Below are 22,495 nucleotides of genomic sequence, written 5' to 3' on the forward strand. Positions count from 1 at the left end.
TTTCCTTGAAAAATATTTTGTGCTTTTCAGTGTGCAAGTCTTGGACTTCCTTTGTTAAATTCATTTCTAAGTGTTTTATTCTTTTTGGTGCTGTAGTAAGTGGGATTGTTTTTTTTTTAATTTTTAAATTAAATTAAATTTATTTTTTTATACAGCAGGTTCTTGTTAGTCATCAATTTTATACACATCAGTGTATACATGTCACTCCCAATCGCCCAATTCATCACACCACCATCCCCACCCGCCAGCGGCTTTCTGCCCTTGGTGTCCATACGTTTGTTCTCTACATCTGTGTCTCAACTTCTGCCCTGCAAACCAGTTCATCTGTACCATTTTTCTAGGTTCCACGTACATGCATTAATATACGATATTTGTTTTTCTCTTTCTGACTTACTTCACTCTGTATGACAGTCTCTACATCCATCTACGTCTCAACAAATGACTCAATTTCGTTCCTTTTTACTTCACTCTGTATGACAGTCTCTACATCCATCTACGTCTCAACAAATGACTCAATTTCGTTCCTTTTTATGACTGAGTAATATTCCATTGTATATATGTACCACATCTTCTTTATCCATTTGTCTGTCGATGGGCATTTAGGTTGCTTCCATGACCTGGCTATTGTAAATAGTGCTGCAGTGGACATTGGGGTGCATGTGTCTTTTTTTTTTTTTTTAATTTATTTTATTTATTCTTTTTTTGGGCTGTGTTGGGTCTTCATTGCTGCGTGCGGGCTTTCTCTAGTTGAGGGGAGCGGGGGCTACTCTTCATTGTGGTGCGTGGGCTTCTCACTGCAGTGACTTCTCTTGCTGTGGGGCATGGGTTCCAGGCACACAGGCTTCAGTAGTTGTAGCACATGGGCTCAGTAGTTGTGGCTCACAAGCTCTAGAGCACAGGCTCAGCAGTTGTGGCGCACGGGCTTAGTTGCTCCACGGCATGTGGGATCTTCCCAGACCAGGGCTCGAACCCATGTCCCCTGCATTGGCAGGTGGATTCTTAACCACTGCGCCACCAGGGAAGCCCGCATGTCTCTTTCTGAATTATGGTTTTCTTTGGGTATATGCCCAGTAGTGGGATTGCTGGATCATATGGTAATTCTATTTTTAGTTTTTTAAAGAACCTCCATACTGTTCTCCATAGTGGCTGTATCAGTTTACATTCCCACGAACAGTGCAAGAGGGCTCCCTTTTCTCCACACCCTCTCCAGCATTTGTTTGTAGATTTTCTGATGATGCCCATTCTCACTGGTGTGAGGTGATACCTCATTTTAGTTTCAATTTGCATTTCTCTAATAATTAGTGATGTTGAGCAGCTTTTCACGTGCTTCTTGGCCATCCGTGTGTCTTCTTTGGAGAAATGTCTATTTAGGTCTTCTGCCCATTTTTGGATTGGGTTGTTTGTTTCTTTAATTTTGAGCTGCATGAGCTGTTTATATATTTTGGAGATTAATCCTTTGTCCGTTGATTTGTTTGCAAATATTTTCTCTCAGCCTGAGGGTTGTCTTTTCGTCTTGTTTATGGTTTCCTTTGCTGTGCAAAAGCTTTTAAGTTTCATTAGGTCCCATTTGTTTATTTTTGTTTTTATTTCCATTACTCTAGGAGGTGGATCAAAAAACATCTTGCTGTGATTTATGTCAAAGAGTGTTCTTCCTATGTTTTCCTCTAAGAGTTTTACAGTGTCCAGTCTTACATTTAGGTCTTGAATTCATTTTGAGTTTATTTTTGTGTTTGGTGTTAGCCATTGTTCTAATTTCATTCTTTTACATGTAGCTGTCCAGTTTTCCCAGCACCACTTATTGAAGAGACTGTCTTTTCTCCATTGTATATCCTTGCCTCCTTTGTCAAAGATTAGTTGACCATAGGTGCGTGGGTTTATCTCCGGGCTTTCTATCTTGCTCCATTAACCTATGTTTCTGTTTTTGTGCCAGTACAATATTGTCTTGATTACTGTAGCTTTGTAGTATAGTCTGAAGTCAGGGAGTCTGATTCCTCCAGCTCCGTTTTTTTCCCTCAAGACTGCTTTGGCTATTCGGGGTCTTTTGTGTCTCTGTACAAATTTTAAGGTTTTTTGTGCTAGTTCTGTAAAAAATGCCATTGGTTATTTGATAGGGATTGCATTGAATCTGTAGATTGCTTTGGGTATTATAGTCATTTTCACAATATTGATTCTTCCAATATAAGAACATGGTATATCTCTCCATCTGTTGGTACCATCTTTAATTTCTTTCATCAGTGTCTTATAGTTTTCTGCGTACAGGTCTTTGTCTCTCTAGGTAGGTTTATTCCTCGGTATTTTATTCTTTTTGTTGCAGTGGTAAATGAGAGTGTTTCCTGAATTTCTCTTTCAGATTTTTCATCATTACTGTATAGGAATGCCAGAGATTTCTGTGCATTCATTTTGTATCCTGCAACTTTACCAAATGCATTGATTAGCTCTAGTAGTTTTCTGGTGGCATTTTTAGGATTCTCTATGTATAGTATCATGTCATCTGCAGACAGTGACAGTTTTACTTCTTCTTTTCCAATTTGTATTCCTTTTATTTCTTTTTCTTCTCTGATTGCTGTGGCTAGGACTTCCAAAACTACGTTGAATAATAGTGGTGAGAGTGAACATCCTTGTCTTGTTCCTGATCTTAGAGGAAATGCTTTCAGTTTTTCACCATTGAGAATGATGTTTGCTGTGGGTTTGTCATATATGGCCTCTATTATGTTGAGGCAGGTTCCCTCTATGCCCACTTTCTGGAGAGTTTTTATCATAAACGGGTGTTGAATTTTGTCAATAGCTTTTTCTGCATCTATTGAGATGATCATATGGTTTTTATTTTTGAGTTTGTTAATATGGTATATCACTTTGATTGATTTGCGTATATTGAAGAATCCTTGCATCCCTGGGATAAATCCCACTTGATCATGGTGTATGATCCTTTTAATGTGCTGTTGGATTCTGTTTGCTAGTATTTTTGTTGAGGATTTTTGCATCTATATTCATCAGTGATATTGGTCTGTAATTTTCTTTTTTTGTCGTATCTTTATCTGGTTTTGGTATCAGGGTGATGGTGGCCTCATAGAATGAGTTTGGGAGTGTTCCTTCCTCTGCAGTTCTGGATGAGTTTGAGAAGGATGGGTGTTAGCGCTCCTCTAAATGTTTGATAGGATTTACCTGTGCAGCCATCTGGGCCTGGACTTTTGTTTTTTGGAAGATTTTTAATCACAGTTTCAGTTTCGTTACTTGTGATTGGTCTGTTCATATTTTGTATATCTTCCTGGTTCAGTCTTGGAAGGTTATACCTTTCTAAGAATTTGTCCATTTCTTCCAGGTTGTCCATTTTATTGGCATAGAGTTGCTCGTAGTAGTCTCTTAGGGTGCTTTGTATTTCTGTGGTATCTGTTGTAACTTCTCCTTTTTCATTTGTAATTTTATTGATTTGAGTTTTCTCCCTCCTTTTCTTGATGAGTCTGGCTAATGGTTTACCTATTTTGCTTATCTTCTCAAAGAACCAGCTTTTAGTTATAATGATCTTTGCTATTGTTTTCTTTGTTTCTATTTCATTTATTTCTGCTCTGATCTTTATGATTTCTTTCCTTCTGCTAACTTTGTGTTTTGTTTGTTCTTCTTTCTCTAGTTCCTTTAGGTGTAAGGTTAGATTGTTTTGAGATTTTTCTTGTTTCTTGAGGTAGGCTTGTATATCTATAAACTTCCCTCTTAGCACTGCTTTTGCTGCATCCCATAGGTTTTGCATTTTCATGTTTTCATTGTCATTTGTCTCTAGGTATTTTTTGACTTCCTGTTTGATTTCTTCAGTGATCTCTTGGTTATTTAGTAACGTATTTTTTAGCCTCCATGTGTTTGTGTTTTTTACTTTTTTTCCCTGTAATTGATTTCTAATCTCGTAGCATTGTGGCCAGAAAAGATGCTTGATATGATTTCAATTTTCTTCAATTTACTGAGGCTTGATTTGTGACCCGAGGTGTGATCTATCCTGGAGAATGTTCTGTGTGCACTGGAGAAGAAAGTGTTATCTGCTGTTTTTGGATGGAATGTCCTATAAATAAATATCAGTTAAATCTATCTGGCCTATGGTGTCATTTAGAGCTTGTGTTTCCTTATTTATTTTCTGTTTGGATGATCTGTCCATTGGTGTAAGTGAGGTGTTAAAGTCCCCCACTATTATTGTGTTACTGTCGATTTCCTCTTTTTTTTTTTTTTTTTTTTTGCGGTACGCGGGCCTCTCACTGTTGTGGCCTCTCCCGTTGCGGAGCACAGGCTCCGGACGCGCAGGCTCAGCGGCCATGGCTCACGGGCCCAGCCGCTCTGCGGCATGTGGGATCTTCCCGGACCGGGGCACGAACCAGGGAAGCCCCGATTTCCTCTTTTACAGCTGTTAGCATTTGCCTTATGTATTGAGGTGCTCCTATGTTGGGTGCATATATATTTATAATTGTTATATCTTCTTCTTGGATTGATTCCTTTATCATGATGTAGTGTCCTTCCTTGTCTCTTGTAACATTCTTTATGTTAAAGTCTATTTTATCTGTTATGAGTATTGCTACTCCAGCTTTCTTTTGATTTCCATTTGCATGGAATATCTTTTTCCATCCCCTCACTTTCAGTCTGTATGTGTCCCTAGGTCTGAGGTGGGTCTCTTGTAGACAGCATATATATGGGTCTTGTTTTTGTATCCATTCAGCAAGCCTGTGTCTTTTGGTTGGAGCATTTAATCCACTCTCGTTTAAGGTAATTATGGATATGTATGTTCCTATGACCATTTTCTTAATTGTTATGGGTTTGTTTTTGTAGATCCTTTTCTTCTCTTGTGTTTCCCACTTAGAGAAATTCCTTTAGCATTTGTTGTAGAGCTGGTTTGGTGGTGCTGAATTCTCTTCGCTTTTGCTTGTCTGTAAAGCTTTTGATTTCTCCATCAAATCTGAATGAGGTCCTTGCCGGGTAGAGTAATCTTGGTTGTAGGTTCTTCCCTTTCATCACTTTAAGTATATCATGCCACTCCCTTCTGGCTTGTAGAGTTTCTGCTGAGAAATCAGCTGTTAACCTGATGGGAGTTCCCTTGTATGTTATTTGTTGTTTTTCCCTTGCTGCTTTCAATCATTTTTCTTTGTCTTTAATTTTTGCCAATTTTATTACTATGTGTTTCAGTGTGTTTCTCCTTGCGTTTATCCTGTATGGGACTTGCTGTGCTTCCTGGACTTGGGTGGCTATTTTCTTTCCCATGTTAGGGAAGTTTTCGACTATAATCTCTTCAACAATTTTCTGTGGTCCTTTCTCTCTCTCTTCGCCTTCTGGGACCCCTATAATGCGAATGTTGTTGCCTTTACTGTTGTCCCAGAGGTCTCTTAGGCTGTCTTCATTTCTTTTCGTTCTTTTTTCTTTAGTCTGTTCTGCAGCAGTGAACTCCACCATTCTGTCTTCCAGGTCACTTATCCGCTCTTCTGCCTCAGTTATTCTGCTATTGATTCCTTCAAGTGTAGTTTTCATTTCAGTTATTGTATTGTTCATCTCTGTTTGTTTGTTCTTGAATTCTTCTAGGTCTTTGTTAAACATTTCTTGCATCTTCTCAATCTTTGCCTCCATTCTTTTTCCGAGGTCCTGGATCATCTTCACTATCATTATTCTGAATTCTTTTTCTGAAAGGTTGCCTATCTCCACTTCATTTAGTTGTTTTTCTGGGGTTTTATCTTGTTCCTTCATCTGGTACATAGCCCTCTGCCTTTTCATCTTGTCCATCTTTCTGTGAATGTGGTTTTTGTTTCACAGGCTGCAGGACTGTAGTTCTTCTTGCTTCTGCTGTCTGCCCTCTGGTGGATGAGGCTATCTAAGAGGCTTGTGCAAGCTTCCTGATGGGAGGGACTGGTGGTGGGTAGAGCTGACTGTTGCTCTGGTGGGCAGAGCTCAGTAAAACTTTAATCCGCTTGACTGCTGATGGGTGGGGCTGGGTTCCCTCCCTGTTGGTTGTTTGGCCTGAGGCACCCCAACACTGGAGCCTACCCAGGCTCTTTGGTGCAGCTAATGGTAGACTCTGGGAGGGCTCACGCCAAGGAGTACTTCCCAGAACTTCTGCTGCCAGTGTCATTGTCCTCACGGTGAGACACAGCCACGCTCCGCCTCTGCAGGCGACCCTCCAACACTAGCCAGGTAGGTCTGGTTCAGTCTCCTGTGGCGTCACTGCTCCTTCCCCTGTGTCCCGATGCACACACTACTTTGTGTGTGCTGTCCAAGAGTAGAGTTTCTGTTTCCCCGAGTCCTGTCAAAGTCTTGTAATCAAATCCCACTAGCCTTCAAAGTGTAATTCTCTAGGAACACCTGCTCCCATTGCCGGATGCCCAGGTTGGGAAGTTTGATGTGGGACTTGGAACCTTCACTCCAGTGGGTGGACTTCTGTGGTATAGATGTTCTCCAGTCTGTGAGTCACCCACCCAGCAGTTATGGGATTTGATTTTACTGTGATTGCGCCCCTCCTACTGTCTCACTGTGGCTTCTCCTTTGTCTTTGGATGTGGGGTATCTTTTTTGGTGAGTTCCAGTGTCTTCCTGTCGATGATTGTTCAGCAGCTAGTTGTGATTCTGGTGTTATCACTAGAGGGAGCGAGAACTGGGATTGTTTTCTTAATTACATTTTTGGATTATTCATTTATAATGTATAGAAATACAGTTGATTTTTGTATGTTGTGCAATCTTAATGAACTTCTTTATTAGTTCTAATAGTTTTTTAAATTTCTCTTTTTTATTGAAGTATAGTTGCTGTACAAAGTTCTAATAGTTTTTAGTGGAATCTATGGGATTTTCTATATACAAGATCATATCTGTGAATGCGGATAGTTTTACTTCTTCCTTTCCAATCTGGATGCCTTTTACTTTCTTTTCTTGCTTAACTGCCTGGCTAGAACCTCCAAACCAATATTGAACAGAAGTGGTGAGAGCAGATACCCTTGTCTTCTTCCTGATCTTAAGAGGGACATATTCACTCTTTCAGCATTATGTATATTAGCTATGTGTTTTTTGTAGACGCCCCTTATCAGGTTGAGGATGTTCCCTTCCATGCCTAGTTTGTTGACTGTTTTTATCATGAAGAGTGTTGGATTTTGTCAAATACTTTTTCTGAATGTGTTGAGATGATCATGTGGATTTTGTTCTTTATTCTATTAATATGATGTGTTACATTGATTAATTTGAGATGTTAAACAAACCTTGCATTCTTGGGATACATCCCACTTGTTAATGGTATATGATCCTTTTTATATATTGCTAGATGCAGTTTGCTAGTATTTTGTTGGGGATTTTCCATCTATATTCATAAGAGTTATTGGTCTGTAGTTTTCTTGTGATCTTTGGTTTTGGTATCATGGTAATACTGGCTTTATATAATAAGATGGGTGGTATTCCCACCTTTTCTATTTTTTGGAAGAGTTTGTGAATGATTGGTATTAATTCTTCTTTAAATGTTTGGTGAATTCACCAGTGAAGCCATCTGGCCCTGAGCTTTTTTGTGTGAGAAGTTGTTTGATTACTTATTCAGTCTTGTTCCTTGTTCCAGGTATGTTCAGTTTTCTATTTCTTCCTAGCCAATTTTGGTAATTTGTATCTTTATAGGAATTTGTCCGTTATCTAATTTGTTGGTGTACAATTGTTCATAGTATTCCCTTATACTTTTTATTTCTATGAGGTCAGATGTGATGACCCCTCTTTCTAAAATCATTTGATTTTAGAAATTTGGGTCTTTTTTTTTTTTCCTTAGCCAGTCTAGCTAAAAGTTTGTCAATTTTATTGATCTTTTCGAGGAACCAATTTTTGGTTTTGTTGATTTTCTCTATTGTTTTTTTATTTCTCTATTTCATGTATTTCTCATCTGTTCTTTATTATTTCCATCCATGTATTTGCTTTGGATTTTAGTTTAATCTTTTTTTTTCTAGCTTTTGAAGATAGACATTATGCTATTGATTTGATATCTTTCTTTTTTAATATAGGTATTTATGGATATATATTTTCCTCTAAGCAGTGCTTTAATTGCATCTCATATGTTTTGGCATGTTGTATTTACAGTTTCATTCATCTTAGAGTATTTTCTATTTCTTTTGTGATTTCTTCTTTGACCCATTGGTTATTTAGGATTGTATTGCTTAATTTCCTTACATGGTGATCGTCCCAATTTCTTTGTTATTAATCTCTAATTTATTTATTTATTTGTAGTCAGGAAAGATACTTTGTATGGTTTTAATCATGTTAAATCTATTGAGACTTACATTATGGCCTAACATGGGGTCTTATTGTGGAGAATATTCCATATATGCTTTAGAAGAATATATATTCTGCTGATGTTGGGTGAAATGTTTTATACAAATCTGTTAGATCCAATTGGTTTATAGTGCTGTTCAAGTCTTTTATATCCTTTTTGATTTTCTGCCCAGTTGTTCTATCTGTTATTGAAAGTAGAGTACTGAAGTCCCCAACTGTTACTGTTGAATTGTCTATTTGCCCCCTCAGTTCTGTCAGTTTTTGTTTCATGTAGCTTTGGGCTCTGTTGTTAGTTTCATATATGTTTTATAATTATTTCATCTTCTTGACTGATTGGTTCTTTTATCATTATAAAATATCCCTCTTTTTCTCTAGTAATAGCTTTTGTCTTAAAGTCTATTTTGTCTCCTATTAGTATGGCCACTCTAACTCTCTTCTGATTGCTGTTTGCATGGTATACTTTTTCCTTTCAAACTCTTTGTATCTTTGAAACTAAAGTGTGTCTCCTGTAGACAACATATAGTTGGATCTTATTTTTTTAATTCAGTCTCACAATCTCTGCTTTTTTATTTATTTAATCCATTCAAATACGATGCTATTATTGATATGGTTGGATTTACATCTGCCATTTTGCTTTTTGGGGGTGACTCATGACTACTTTGTTCCTCCTTTATTTTGAATTTATTTTTGTAAATGGTCTGAGGTAGAAGTTTAACATCCAGACATTAATTGTGCTAGCACTATTTTTAAAAATCGTCCTTTTCTACTGAATTTTAATACCTCCTTTGTCATATATATTGTTCCCATATATATTATAGTTCACTATATTTATGAAAATTGTATTCTATTCATGTATGTATCTGTCTTCTCTTGTGTCAATACCTGCTGTTTTGTTTAAGTAACTTTAAGGTAAATTTCAACATCTGCTATAGCAAGTCCCTCTTTGTTTTCCTTCTTGTCTTGGATATTCTCGTACACTAATTGTTCATGTGAATCTTTGTTTTATTTTTGGTTTTTTTTTTTTTTTTGCGGTACGCGGGCCTCTCACTGTTGTGGCCTCTCCCATTGCGGAGCACAGGCTCCGGACACGCAGGTTCAGCGGCCATGGCTCACGGGCACAAGCGCTCCGCGGCATGTGGGATCTTCCCGGACCGGGGCACGAACCCATGTCCCCTGCATCGGCAGGCGGACTCTCAACCACTGCGCCACCAGGGAAGCCCTCATGTGAATCTTTGAAATCAAAAAGAAAACATCAGTGATAATCCTTTTAAAATTTCACACACACATACATATAAACACATTCACCACCTAGTAATATGCTATTTGTTAAGTTAGACAGTTCATTTAATGTAGAAACTGGTGAGTGGCAACAAATCATATTAAAATGAAACAGAACAGGATGACTTATGTAACTTTCACCCAATAATTATTTTCTTAACATAGGATGAATGCTGTTGAAAGTAGAGCCATCAGGATGTTAAAAGAGAGAATGATTTCACAAAAAACTGACCTCATTCGTGTTTTCCAACTTCAAGACAGCAGTAAATCAGGTAAAAAAAATTATGTAATGCTTACGATTTCTTAACATACCAGGTTACATACAAATTAGTTTTCATTTTCTTTGTTTCCTTAAGATTTCAGTTTTCTACTTTTACCAGCAAGGAATGATAGAGATAAAAATGAAATATAATCCATTATATGCTTGGACAAAAGCATATTCCTCCTTTTCAGTAAGCTTCTTTCAACTTAAAAAAACAACAGCAACCCAGAATTAGACTCCTCTTCTGGTAGTATGTTTGACTAGACACTCTGGAAGGTCCTCCTGTTTAGAAACAGCTAGATTCTAGAGGATACATTAGTTTAACGCATTTACCAGCCTCACAGTAATTAAGATAAATCTCTAGGCTGCATTTCCTCTCTCCATTAAAGGATTTTTAAAACCACATGTTGGAACATGGAGCAGCAAGCAAGCACAAAAGGCTAGATTGTCCTGGGGGCAAATACTAATATTGGTGTAGCAGTCAATCCTGAGACTAAACCATAGGATAGTAGAAAGATGGATAAGCTGAATTTGAGACTGACAACATTAAGCCTAGATCCTCAAAGTGACTAAAGTAGTCCTAGGTCTGTAGTGCCCCCAACTCCTGGCAAGCAAATGCAAATCCGTCTTCATGGGAAGTGTCCCTAATTTGGGCCACTAGTATATCCAGAGATTAAGATCAACTAATGTGAGGTCACAACCGAAGATCACCAAACAAACAAGGGGACAAGCTACCACGAGAGAGAGTCAGCAGAAACACTAAGCAACAGATTAGTTTCCCAAGGACATCATATATTGGAATTATCAAATACAAAATAAAAAATTACTGACAAAGAAAATGTTTAAAGAAATGAAAGATGGAATCACAAATACGCATTTGAAAATGATTTAAAGAAGAACCATTTTTATTTTATATAGATATAAAAACTCATTAAGAAAACATAGTGAGTGGGTTTAACAGAAGATTAGACATTGCTTAAAAAAGAATTAGAGGGCTTCCCTGGTGGCACAGTGGTTGAGAGTCCGCCCACCAGTGCAGGGGACACGGGTTTGTGCCCCGGTCCGCGAGGATCCCACGTGCCGCGGAGCGGCTGGGCCCGTGGGCCATGGCCAGTGGGCCTGTACGTCCAGAGCCTGTGCTCCGCAGCAGGAGGGGCCACAGGAGGAGAGAATGTAAGAGAGAATATATTTGACATGATGATGGCTGAGACTTTTCCAATACTGTTGAAAGACTCAAATTCACAGGTAAAGAGGAACAGTGATTCTCAAATAGGGTAAATAAAATTAAATTCACACCTACACACACTTGTGGTGAAACTGCAGAGCACCAACAGTGAAGAGAAAATCTTAAAAGCAAGCAGAGGAAACACACGGTGCTACAGAGACAACAATTAGAGTGACATCAGACTTCTCAGCAGTTGCAGCAGAAGCCAGTAGACAGTAGAGTCATATATACAGGTGGTCCCCAATTTATGGTGGTTCAACTTACAATTTTTCAACTTTAAAATGGTGTGAAAGCCATATGCATTGAGTAGAAACCATACTTCGAATTTTGAATTTTGATCTTTTCCCAGGCTAGCAATATGTGGTACAATGCTCTCTCATGATGCTGGGTAGTAGCATTGAGCCACAGCTCCCAGTCAGCCACAAGATCACAAGGGTAAACAACCAATACACTTACAACCATTCCATACCCATACAGCCATTCTGTTTTTCACTTTCAGTACAGTATTCAATAAATTACATGAGATATTCGACACTTTACTATAAAATACGTTTTGTGTTAGATGATTTTGCCCAACTATAGGCTAATGTAAGTGTTCTGAGCACATTTAAGGTAGGCTAGGCTAAGCTATGCTGTTCAGTAGGTTAGATGTAAATATTAAATGCATTTTTTACTCACAATATCTTAAACTTATGATAGGTTTATTGGGATGTAACTGCATTTTACGTCAGGGGAAATCTGTACAAAACATTGAAAATAAAATTTACGAAAAGATACAACATGAAAACACTAACAAAAACAAAGTGGGAACAGCTGTATTAATATCAGACAAAGTAGACTTCAAGGAGATATACATTACTAGAAAATTAAAGGAACACTTTATGATAAAATATTCAGTTTTCCAACTAAATCCATTCTAAATGTGTATGCACCTACTAATATAGCCTCCTTCAAAAATATGTAAAACAAAAATGCACTGAACAAGTAGAAGTAGAAAAACCTACCATCATAGTGGGAGATTTTAACACTCCTCTCTCACAGGAACCGAAAGTATAAACAAACAAAAAGATTAGCTAATGTTCCCTAAAAGACATATTTAATATATAGAACTCTGCATCCAACATTGCAGAATATACATTGCTGTCAAGCACAAATGGAACATTTACAAAAATTGACCATTAAATGGAACATAAAGTAAATCTCAACAAATTTTGTATTGGAAACATATAGAATAAATTCTCTGACATAGTGAATTGAGCTACAACTCAATTACATAAGGTAGCTAGAAAATCCCTTTGGGCTTGGAAATGAGAAATACACTTCTAAATAACCCTTGGATCAAAGAAGAAATCACAGTGGAAGTTAGAATGCTGAAATTGAGTAATGAAAATACAACATATCAGAACTTACGGGATGCAAATTAGGGAGGCATTGATATCCTTCAATGTATATATTTTAAAAGATGAAACTGTGATTAACAAAGTAACAAAAAATGGTTCTTTGAAGAAAATGTTGATATAACCCTCATAAGGAGAGAAAGAAAGAGAGACCAAATAACTGATGCCAGGATTGAAAGGGGGGACATTACTACAGACTTTACAGACATTAAAAAGATCATAAGATATATTATGGAAATTCTTATGCTAATAAATGGAAACTTTAGATTAAATGGACACATTCTTAAAATATATATGTACACATACACTTATAAAAACTGACACAAAAAGAAATAGAAAATCTGAACAATCTTATAACTATTAAAGAAATTGGATCTGAAATTTTGAAACTTTCCACATAGAAAGCTCTGAGCTCATATAGCTTCATTAGCCATTACAGTATGCATGTTTAATATTTTAAGAAAGAAATGAAACCAGTGTTACAGAAACTCTTCCAGAGAATAGAAATAGAGGGAACACTTTCTTTTTTTTTTTGGCTGTGCCACATGGCTTGAGGGTTCCCAGACCAGGGATCAAACCCGTGCCCTTGGCAGTGAAAGCACGGAGTCCTGACCACTGGACCACCAGGGAATTCTCAAGGGAACACTTTCAAGATGACTTTAGGAGGTCAGCATAACCTTGATACCAAAACCTAACAAGAACATTATGGAAAAGGAAAATTAAAAGCTAATATCACTCATACATTTAGATGAAAAAAATCCTGGAAGAAATAATGAAATAATAGCAAAAGGTTAGTGTATCAGAACAGAGTTTAGTTTATTCTAGGAACACTAGGAATTCTAGGTTGTTTTAGCATTTGAAAATCAATCAGTGTAATTCACCACTTAACAAAACTTAAAGAGGTAATATAATTCTCTCAAGAAAAAAATTGTTTCATGTATTTCGCCCTGGTTTCATGGGTTTAAAAAACATTTAGAAAACTAAAAATGGAAGTAAACTTCCTTAATCTCATCAAGGATATCTACCAAAGCCTATAGAAAATAGCATACTTAATGGAGACATGTTGAAACCTTTCCTTCTAAGTTTGGGAATGAGGGAAGGATGCTGTAGCAGGCTGAATAATGTCCCTTCCCATAATATATCCACATTCTAATCCCCAGAATCTGTGACTGTTACCTTATTTGGCAAAAGGGACTTTGCAGATGTGATTAAGTTAAAGATCTTGACCTGAGGAGATTATCCTGCATTATCTAGGTGGGTCTGGTGTAATCACAATGGTCTTTATAAGAGGGACATAGGAAGAGTCAGAATCAGAGGAGAATGTGATGTGATGATGGAAGCAGATATTGAAATAATGCCCTTTGAAAATGGAGGAAGGTGCCCCAAGCCAAGGAATATAGGCAGCCATTAGAAGCTGAAAAAGGCAAGGAAAGAGATTCTCCCTTCAGAGCCTCCAGAAGGAACCAGCCCTGCTGACACTTGACTTTGGCCCAGTGAAACTGATTTTGTACTTCTAACCTCCAGAACTGTAAGAGAATAAATATGTGTTATTTTAAGCCACTAACTCTATGGTAATTTGTTAGAGCAGCAATAGGAAACTAATAAGAGGCCCCCTCTCAAGACTCTGTTCAACTTTGTACTAGGGATGCTAGCCAGTACAGTAAGGCAAGTTAAATAAAATGATAAGGCTTAGAAAGAAGAAATAAAATGTCACTGTGCATAGACAACATGCCAAATAAATCCACAGAAAAACTGTTAGAATTAATAAGTGAATTTAGCAAGTTGTAGAACCTCAAGGTCAATAAACAGAAATTGATTGCACTTCCATATACTGGTGTATCAGTCAGAATCTATTCAGGAGAAAGAAACCACATCAGTAATTTGAACAAGGAAAAAATATAAAGAATTATAAACTAGTAAAAGGTGATTAATTACTAGTAGGAATAAAAGAGAACTCTAAAGAATACAAGAACAGAAAGTGTAGGGAACAACTACTGTCTCTAAGGCTGAGAGAGAGTATCCAAGGAAGGAACAAGCTTGGAAGAGTCCCCTACTTCCAACAAAGGCTAAGATTCAGACCTCATTGGAGAGGGTGTCACTCTGGCCCGCTGGATGGGGTGAAAGTTCACTGAGGTGTCTCAGGTCAGAGTTGGTCTGTAGCTAGTGGGCTAGGAAGAGAATGGAGCCACCTACTGTGGTGCCATCAAAACTGTCTTTGGGCTCTGCACCACTGTGTCTCCCACACACTGCTGGCAAGGGAACCACCCACTGTGGTGTCCATGAAATTCACTAGCGAATGGGTGCCACTGCATTTCCCACACACCTAGCAGCCATGCTATGCTGTAGAAGCAAGAAGCAAAGTACACCAGAGCCGTTTCTTCTGCTATGTCTTAGAGCATTCTTCCTGCACCCTCTGCTGACAAAGCCTAGCATTATGCCAGGTGCCAAAGGAGAAATATTTACAGGGTTCAGCTCCAATATCACAAAACACGGCAAAGAAAGGTAGATTTTTAAGTGGGTGGAAGTAAACTGATAACTGGTATAGGCAGCCATTAACTTAGGGATAATGAAAATCTTAAAAGATACCATTCACAATAGATAATCAAGTACCGAGAAGGAAACCAAATGATTGATGTGTGAGATTTCTAAAACATTATTAAACGAAATAAAAAAGAGCTGAAATACATGGGTGGGTATTACTATGTTCAAGGGCCAAAGTTGTCAAGATATAAATTCTCCCCAAATTGAGCTATAGGTTTAATGCACCAAAGGAGCATGTACAGAATGTTCTTAGCAGCACTGTTTATAATAGCACCAAACTGTAGATAATCCAATGTCCACCAACAATAGAATGGGTATATAAATTTTGAATATGTGGAATACTATACATCAATGAAAATGAAGACACTACAACTAAATGGAACATGGCTGAATCTCATAAACTTAGTGTTGAGCAAAGGAAGTAAGATTCCTCCCAAAATATTTACTTTATGATTCTGTTTATATATAGATCAAAAAAGGCAAAAAGTAAATTATAGTGTTAGAAATCAATATAGTGACTCTCCTTGGGAAAGTGGGAGGTGATAGTAATTATGAGGGTCCACAGAGGGGGCTTTTGGATATTGGCAATATTGTATTTCTTGTCCTTGGTGGTGGTTGCATAAGAAACTCCTTTGTGATAATTCACTGAGTTCTGTATTTGTTTTGTGAACTTTTCTATATGCGTTAAACTTCAATTAAAAAAAAAAAAGAATTATGTCCTTAGCAGGTAAGTGTTTGGGGAATCGTCTTGGTGGCAATGTAAAATGGCTACTCTTTTTTTTAAAAATTAATTTATTTTTGGCTGTGTTGGGTCTTCATTGCTGCATGCGGGCTTTCTCTAGTTGTGGCAAGCAGGGGCTACTCTTCCTTGCAGTGCGTGGGCTTCCCATTGTGGTTGCTTCTCTTGTTGTGGAGCGTGCGGACTAGGTGCGCGGGCTTCAGTAGTTGTGGCTCGTGGGCTCTGGAGCACAGGCTCAGTAGTCGTGGCACATGGGCTTAGTTGCTCCGCGGCATGTGGGATCCTCCTGGACTAGGGATCGAACCCAGGTCCCCTGCATTGGCAGGCGGATTCTTAATCACTGCACCACCAGGGAAGTCCCTGGCTACTCTTTCTTTCTCTTTTTTGCTTTTTAATAAATTTATTTATTTGTTTGTTTGTTTATTTATGGCTGCATTAGGTCTTCGTTGCTGCACGTGGGCTTTCTTTAGTTGCCTCAAGTGGGGGCTACTCTTCATTGTGGTGCATGGGCTTCTCATTGCGGTGACTTCTCTTGTTGCGGAGCACGGGGTCTAGGTGTGCGGGCTTCAGTAGTTGTGGCACGCGGGCTCAGTAGTTGTGGCACGCGGACTCGAGTGCAGGCTCAGTAGTTGTGGCGCACGGGCTTAGTTGCTCCACCGCATGTGGGATCTTCCCGGACCAGGGCTCGAACCCGTGTCCCCTGCATTGGCAGGCGGATTCTTAACCAGTGCGCCACCAGGGAAGCCCCCTCGCTACTCTTTCTTGAGAGCAGTTTGGCGATATATATCAAAAGGCTTAAAAATGTACATACCCTTTGATCCAGCAATTCCACTTCTAGGAATGATCCTAAGAAAATAATGGAATAGTTTCACAGCCGTTAAAAGAATGATGTAGATCTATGTTTATTAACATAGATGCATGTCCATGATTTATTGTAAGTAAAAATTCAGGCTAGAATATATATGTTTGTTATGTGTGTGTGTTGCCATATGTAATACACGTATGTAAAACATGGTATAAAGTATATTTGGCTTTAAGAAAGATAAAATATATATACATTTATATATACATGTTTATATACATGGAAGAACATATCTTTAATAATCAGAAAAAATAAAGGTATTTATATTTCAAAAAACCACGTATAATTTTAGGGGATGAAAGGATATTACCTGGGAAAATGAGACATGAACAATATGCCCAAATGTTAAAAATAAAATTAATCTTTTATCCTTTATGTCCTTTTGTGTTTTCAAATCTTCTATTATAAACATACCTTACTTTGTTAATAAGAAAAGCGGGGCTTCCCTGGTGGCGCAGTGGTTGAGAGTCTGCCTGCCAATGCAGGGGACACGGGTTCGTGACCCAGTCTGGGAAGATCCCACATGCCGCGGAGCGGCTGGGCCCATGAGCCGTGGCCGCTGAGCCTGTGCGTCCGGAGCCTGTGCTCTGCAATGGGAGAGGCCACAGCAGTGAGAGGCCCGCGTACCACAAAAAAAAAAAAAAAAAGGGAAAAAATATAGTATACCCAAATTCTGATTGCTTACCCATAACAGTAAAGGAAAGACTTGCAGAACCCCAAAGGTTATTCCTCCCTCAGAGTCGGGGGGTCTGGTAGGACAGATCATAAAGGGGAGCAGAGGCACCCAGGCCTCAAAACCAAGGCTGTCTGCTTGCTCCATTGATGAGGTTGCATCTTTTATCAAATTATCAACCAATTTTATGGGCTTTGTTGCTGTTGTCGTTAGGAAAACTTTCTGTGGGCCAGTGGGCTTTTTCCATGGAGAACATTTTGGGGCTAAACTTGCCATGGAGATCCCTGAGTTCACATCTGGTAACCACAGACAAAGATGGAAATGTTGACTACATGTCCAGCTTCCAGGATATCCACATTCAGAAACCTGTGAAAGAGGTAAGTGAAACACAGCCCCCGGCTAAAACCTGGCTGGCGTCAAACAGCCTTTGGACGACTTTTAAGAGTTCCTTAGTTCTTTGAAAAGTTGGGAGTGGAATCGTCTAATGGGTGGGCATGGCACTCTTAGGAAAGACCTAAGGGGGATCTTCCAGATACATTGTGATCTGTTCAGGAAGTTTGTGTGTTCTAAGGATAGGCAAAAAGAAAGAAGAAGAAAAGGCTTCTGCAAGCAAATCTGTGTCACATATGTGATTCTTCTCTTAAGTGCTGTCCACCAGAAGGGCATATATGACATCTATTCTTTCATATAATACTCTTTAAAATACTCAACATACTCCTATTAACTGTCAGTAAGTATAGACTTACTGATATGACATCTTATACCTTAAAGAATTTTAAAATTTAGAATTTCTTATTAAAATGGGAATATCCCAGGGAGAGTTGTCAGACCCCCCAGTACTTATTAGTTAACAACTCATCAGCAATTAGTTATAATATTGGGCTGAAAGTGAGCTGATGGGAACTAGAACTGGGGTGATTGTTTGCAGGAGAGTTGAGAAGTTGAGCAGGAAAAGGGAAGTAAAACTGCACGTGGGAAACTAAAATATCCACAGAAAGGAGGCTTTTGGCTTCACTTGAGAGACATTTTACCATGGTGGCTAAGCTCCCAGGCCTTGGCTTCAGGCCAAGATTCAAATCCCACTTACCAGCTATGTGAACCTTGGGAAACTTACTTTACCTCTCTGTCTTCCAGCCTGTAAAATGGGCATAATAATAGTTCTGTTCCTTGGGGCTATTGTTGAGGTGTTGCAGTTATCTTATGACAGGGCCGAAAGCAAGCTCATCACACGAGATGAATTATGCCGAGGCACAGCAGTAGAGGGCTGCCGCTCGCTCAGGCAATACAGCGCCGTCTCTCCTGCTGTGGTAGCTTTTAAGCATTATCTGTGTTTTCATTTTAAGACTTGTTTTCTTAACGTTCCAGAAATGCCAAAGCAGAAACATATGCTTTTATTGATTATACAAGCAACAATGGGCTTTCTTGAAGACATGCCGTGCTTCGTCCTTGAGCGCAAAAGCAGCACAAGGACATTTCCTTGTGTTCCCACCATTCTGATTATACTGAGGACATCTCATGGATCAGTGCCCAAAGCACTCAATGCTTCTTCACAGGCCCCCGGTTTGCCAGGGGGCGGGGGGCTCAAAGCATCCAGGACTGTTTGCAGTTCTGGCTTATTCGCATGCCCCCGGTTTGCTGGGGGGCGGCTCATGGGTCACGTCTCCTTTCCATGTCCTCAGTTATTCCACTACATTGAGGACTGAATTAAATAATCCATAGAAGCTGTCAGTGCAGAGCCTGGCACACAGATTCGCTTTGGCCCGTCCCCTAAGGAACAGAGACTGCAGGCGCTAAAGAACGCAAGAGCATGGTCTTTTATCTGATTTAAGAGGGTTGGGCCTCCAAGGAAGGCCTGCCTTCTCAAATTTCTATCTAAATCACATACTTCGAATTGGTGACCATGTTGTGTGTTTGTTACTTTTACTAAAATTGACCTGTTATAAATTCTATATGTCTTAACACTTAGTCTTTATTTTAGGTTCAGTCTACTCTGATTGAAACAGTGTACAGATACCGATCTGACCTGCAAATCATCTTTAATGTCATTGACGCTAATCACTCAGGTAGGTTCACTTTGATTGGTTCAGTAGCAATAGAAAGCAAAGGCTAGTCTGTTTTTTTAAACCAGAATTCTGTTTTCATCTATTGCATTCTTCATCCAAACTTGATTTAACTCAGGGGTGGGGGGTAGGGATAAACTCATGTTTAATATTATTGTGTTTTTTAGTTTGGCCACAGACTCTCTATTCGAGTCCATATAGTATAGGCTTATATATCCATTAGTCAGACAAGAATAGCTCCTTTTATAAATCACCAGCACAGATGAAAAGATAATTCACTGTCCATTTAAAAATTGTACTTATTCCTGGCAATAAAAATCATTCCTAGAGTTCTGATTCTGTTTTGGGGACTAAGAACTCATTTTCTGCTTAGCTTTGATACGCAATTATTTATTTTCAAACTTAAAAAAAATCATCAGATGATCCCCAACTGCAGAGACCATTGAATACCAAAAAATCAATAATCAAAACACAAAAGTAAATTACTGCCTATAGAAAATGGCAGAGCCACTGTTCGCAATCCTCTTTTTGAATCCCAGGGTTAATTCTCCCTCTGCTTTGATGTAGCTCTCCTCTCTGCCCTCCTTCCATGTCCCTCTCCCTTAGGCTTTAGATCTTGTAATTTCTATGCTACATATAGTACCACATCTACAATCTCCCCCGCCCCATTCCTTCACTGTTCACTCATTCCAACTTTAGAATAATCTCAGGATCACTTGGTAGTTGAAAGTGACATATTGTTTCTTATATTTACAATCTTACTTTTCCATTTCCTTCAGTGTCTCGATGGTCAGGCATGTTAGTGAGCTGCTAATTGGGACTATTCAGTCAGTATGGCTTTCCCCACCCCTCTCTAAGGTGGGTCTTAAAATGAACACTCATGACCTTCTCCTATATTCTTTTAGGCCTGATCTCCATGGAAGAATTTCGTAGCATATGGAAACTTTTCAAAAGTCACTACCGTGTCTGTGTTGATGATTCCCAGTTAGATGAGCTCACCGAAAGGATGGACTTAAACAAAGATGGAAGCATTGATTTTAATGAGTTTTTAAAGGCTTTCTATGTAGTGCATAAATTTGACAAGTTGAGTAAATCAGACACCAAGGTCGCTTAACAAGAATTAAGGCTTTCTCTCCTTGTAAACAGTTGGCCCAAATCACTGACACAATCTTTGCCACGACCCTTGAAATTCATAGTGAGTAGTAGAGAAAAGTAGACCCCAATTCACACCATGAGCAGATGTATAATGTGGGTATTGGAAGTCCCTAGTAAACTGCTATTGGTAAGACTAGGTTAAATGTCAGCTGATAGGATTTGGCTCCAGTGGCGGGACTCACACACTGCCAGGTAGTAACTGGATTTGAGCCTAGTGTTGGTCTCTTGGTTGCCACCTAACCAGGAGACCTGAGCAGTTTGTAAACATATTGAAAAGAACCCATAGAATACCAGAGGAAAGTACAACATCTGTGAGTGGTTGAGGGATGGGAGGAGGAATACCAAACTATTAAAAATATTTCCATCTTTAAACTGTAATCTTCTTTGGAGATATCATAAACCAGTGATTTTCAGCTGTGAGGGAACCACCTTCAGGGATGGGGGCCATATCAGAATCTTCGGGGGAAGCCGTGGGAGTGTATTGTTTGAAAAAGCATATTTTTTTCTTGTCTGTTGGAGATAGAAAGTGAGTACATTCAGACTGAGCCCTATAATTAATATGGTTTGACACCTTCACTGGCAAGATGGGGCCTTGGCGATGCATACGTTGTGTAATTTATTCTGCCATTCTGATGGCCTATCAAACATAATAAGAGATTTCTGTTTGAAGGTGAGTATATGTTTCATTTTCTTCTTGAAGTTTGAGAACTTCAAGATCTATGAATATGCCAAGTTAGATATCCTGCTACACACACCAGAAATAATGGATCACATATAACAAATATCTTTTAAAAATGCATAGCTGAGCTGGCAAGTAAGTAAAAGAAACCCCAGGGGCAGGGGGGACTTCCCTGGTGGCTCAGTGGATAAGAATCCGCCTGCCAGTGCAGGGGACACAGGTTCGATCCCTGGTCCAAGAAGATCCCACGTGCCACGAAGCACATAAGCCCGTGTGCCACAACTACTGAGCCTGTGCTCTAGAGCCCGCTAGCCACAACTACTGAGCCTGTGCGCCACAACTACTGAAGCCTGTGTGCTGCAACTACTGAAGCCTGCGCGCCTACAGCCCATGCTCCACAAGAGGAGCCACCACAATGAGAAGCCCGTGCACTGCAACAGAGAGTAGCCCCTGCTCACCACAACTAGAGAAAGCCTGTCTGCAGCAATGAAGACCCAACACAGCCAAAAATAAATAAAATTAAAAAAGAAACCCCAAGGTTAGGAAAAAAGCATAATTAAAATCATAGCAATATTAACTTTGGACAGGATAGACTTTAAGGCAAAGAATAATATCATTAGGTATAAAAAGGTCATTACTGAATGCTAAAAGGAATGATTCACCAGGAAGATGTAATAGTTTATAAACTGATATGCATCTAAAAAATTAGAGCTTTAAAATTGATAATGCAAAAATTGATATAACTAATAGGAGAAATTGATAGAGGGAGATTTTTAATATACCTCTGTCAGTAATTGAGCACGTAAATAAAAAACTTGTGTATAGAAAATTGGACAACCCAGTTAATCCACCTGATCATGTATGTATATGTATACTCTGCAATCAGTTTTAGAGAATACACATTATTTCCAAGCACTTATGGAACATTTATAGAAACTGATCATGTATTAGACCACAAAACATATCTCAAATACTAAGCAATCAGTTAACAAAGATACTACATTTTCTGGTCATTGTGCATAATTTTCCTGGGGAAAAGTATAATTTACTAATGCTAACTCAAGAACAATAGGAGGGGCTAAAGAGACACATAACCATTAAAGAATGTGTCGGTTTGGCTAGGCTGAACTACATTTCTCAGAATTCCCCTTCTTGTATGTTTCTGGTTAAGGTGGGCCACAGTGGAGATTCCTGAGAGAGTTGGAAGGCAAAGAGAAGCGGCAACCATTGTGTAGCTCCCACGCGCTCTTGCTGAGCTGCCGATTCACCTTGTGGGTGTGAAGCAGCAGCTAGGCCTGCAATTGCTCTACAGTCCCCTGGCTCCCCTGTTAGCTGCTCCGATTCCCGGGACCACTGTGTGTGTTTAGCTCCGTGTTGG

The 22,495-nt window shown here is 39.0% G+C and overlaps 1 protein-coding gene across 1 annotated transcript in view; it reads left to right on the forward strand.

The window, feature by feature from the left end:
- The window catches only part of PPEF1 (protein phosphatase with EF-hand domain 1), a 144,947-nt gene extending 124,550 nt beyond the window's left edge, over positions 1–20,397 (forward strand). Inside the window, exons 15-18 of the mRNA XM_032620331.1 lie at positions 9,690–9,796; positions 17,437–17,600; positions 19,202–19,286; positions 20,189–20,397. Of these exons, the coding sequence (XP_032476222.1) occupies positions 9,690–9,796; positions 17,437–17,600; positions 19,202–19,286; positions 20,189–20,397 (565 nt within the window). The remainder of the gene's footprint in view (positions 1–9,689; positions 9,797–17,436; positions 17,601–19,201; positions 19,287–20,188) is intronic.
- Positions 20,398–22,495: the final 2,098 nt, after the last annotated feature.

This window comes from Phocoena sinus, chromosome X, assembly GCF_008692025.1.
Source record: "Phocoena sinus isolate mPhoSin1 chromosome X, mPhoSin1.pri, whole genome shotgun sequence".
Taxonomy (NCBI): Eukaryota; Metazoa; Chordata; class Mammalia; order Artiodactyla; family Phocoenidae; genus Phocoena; species Phocoena sinus.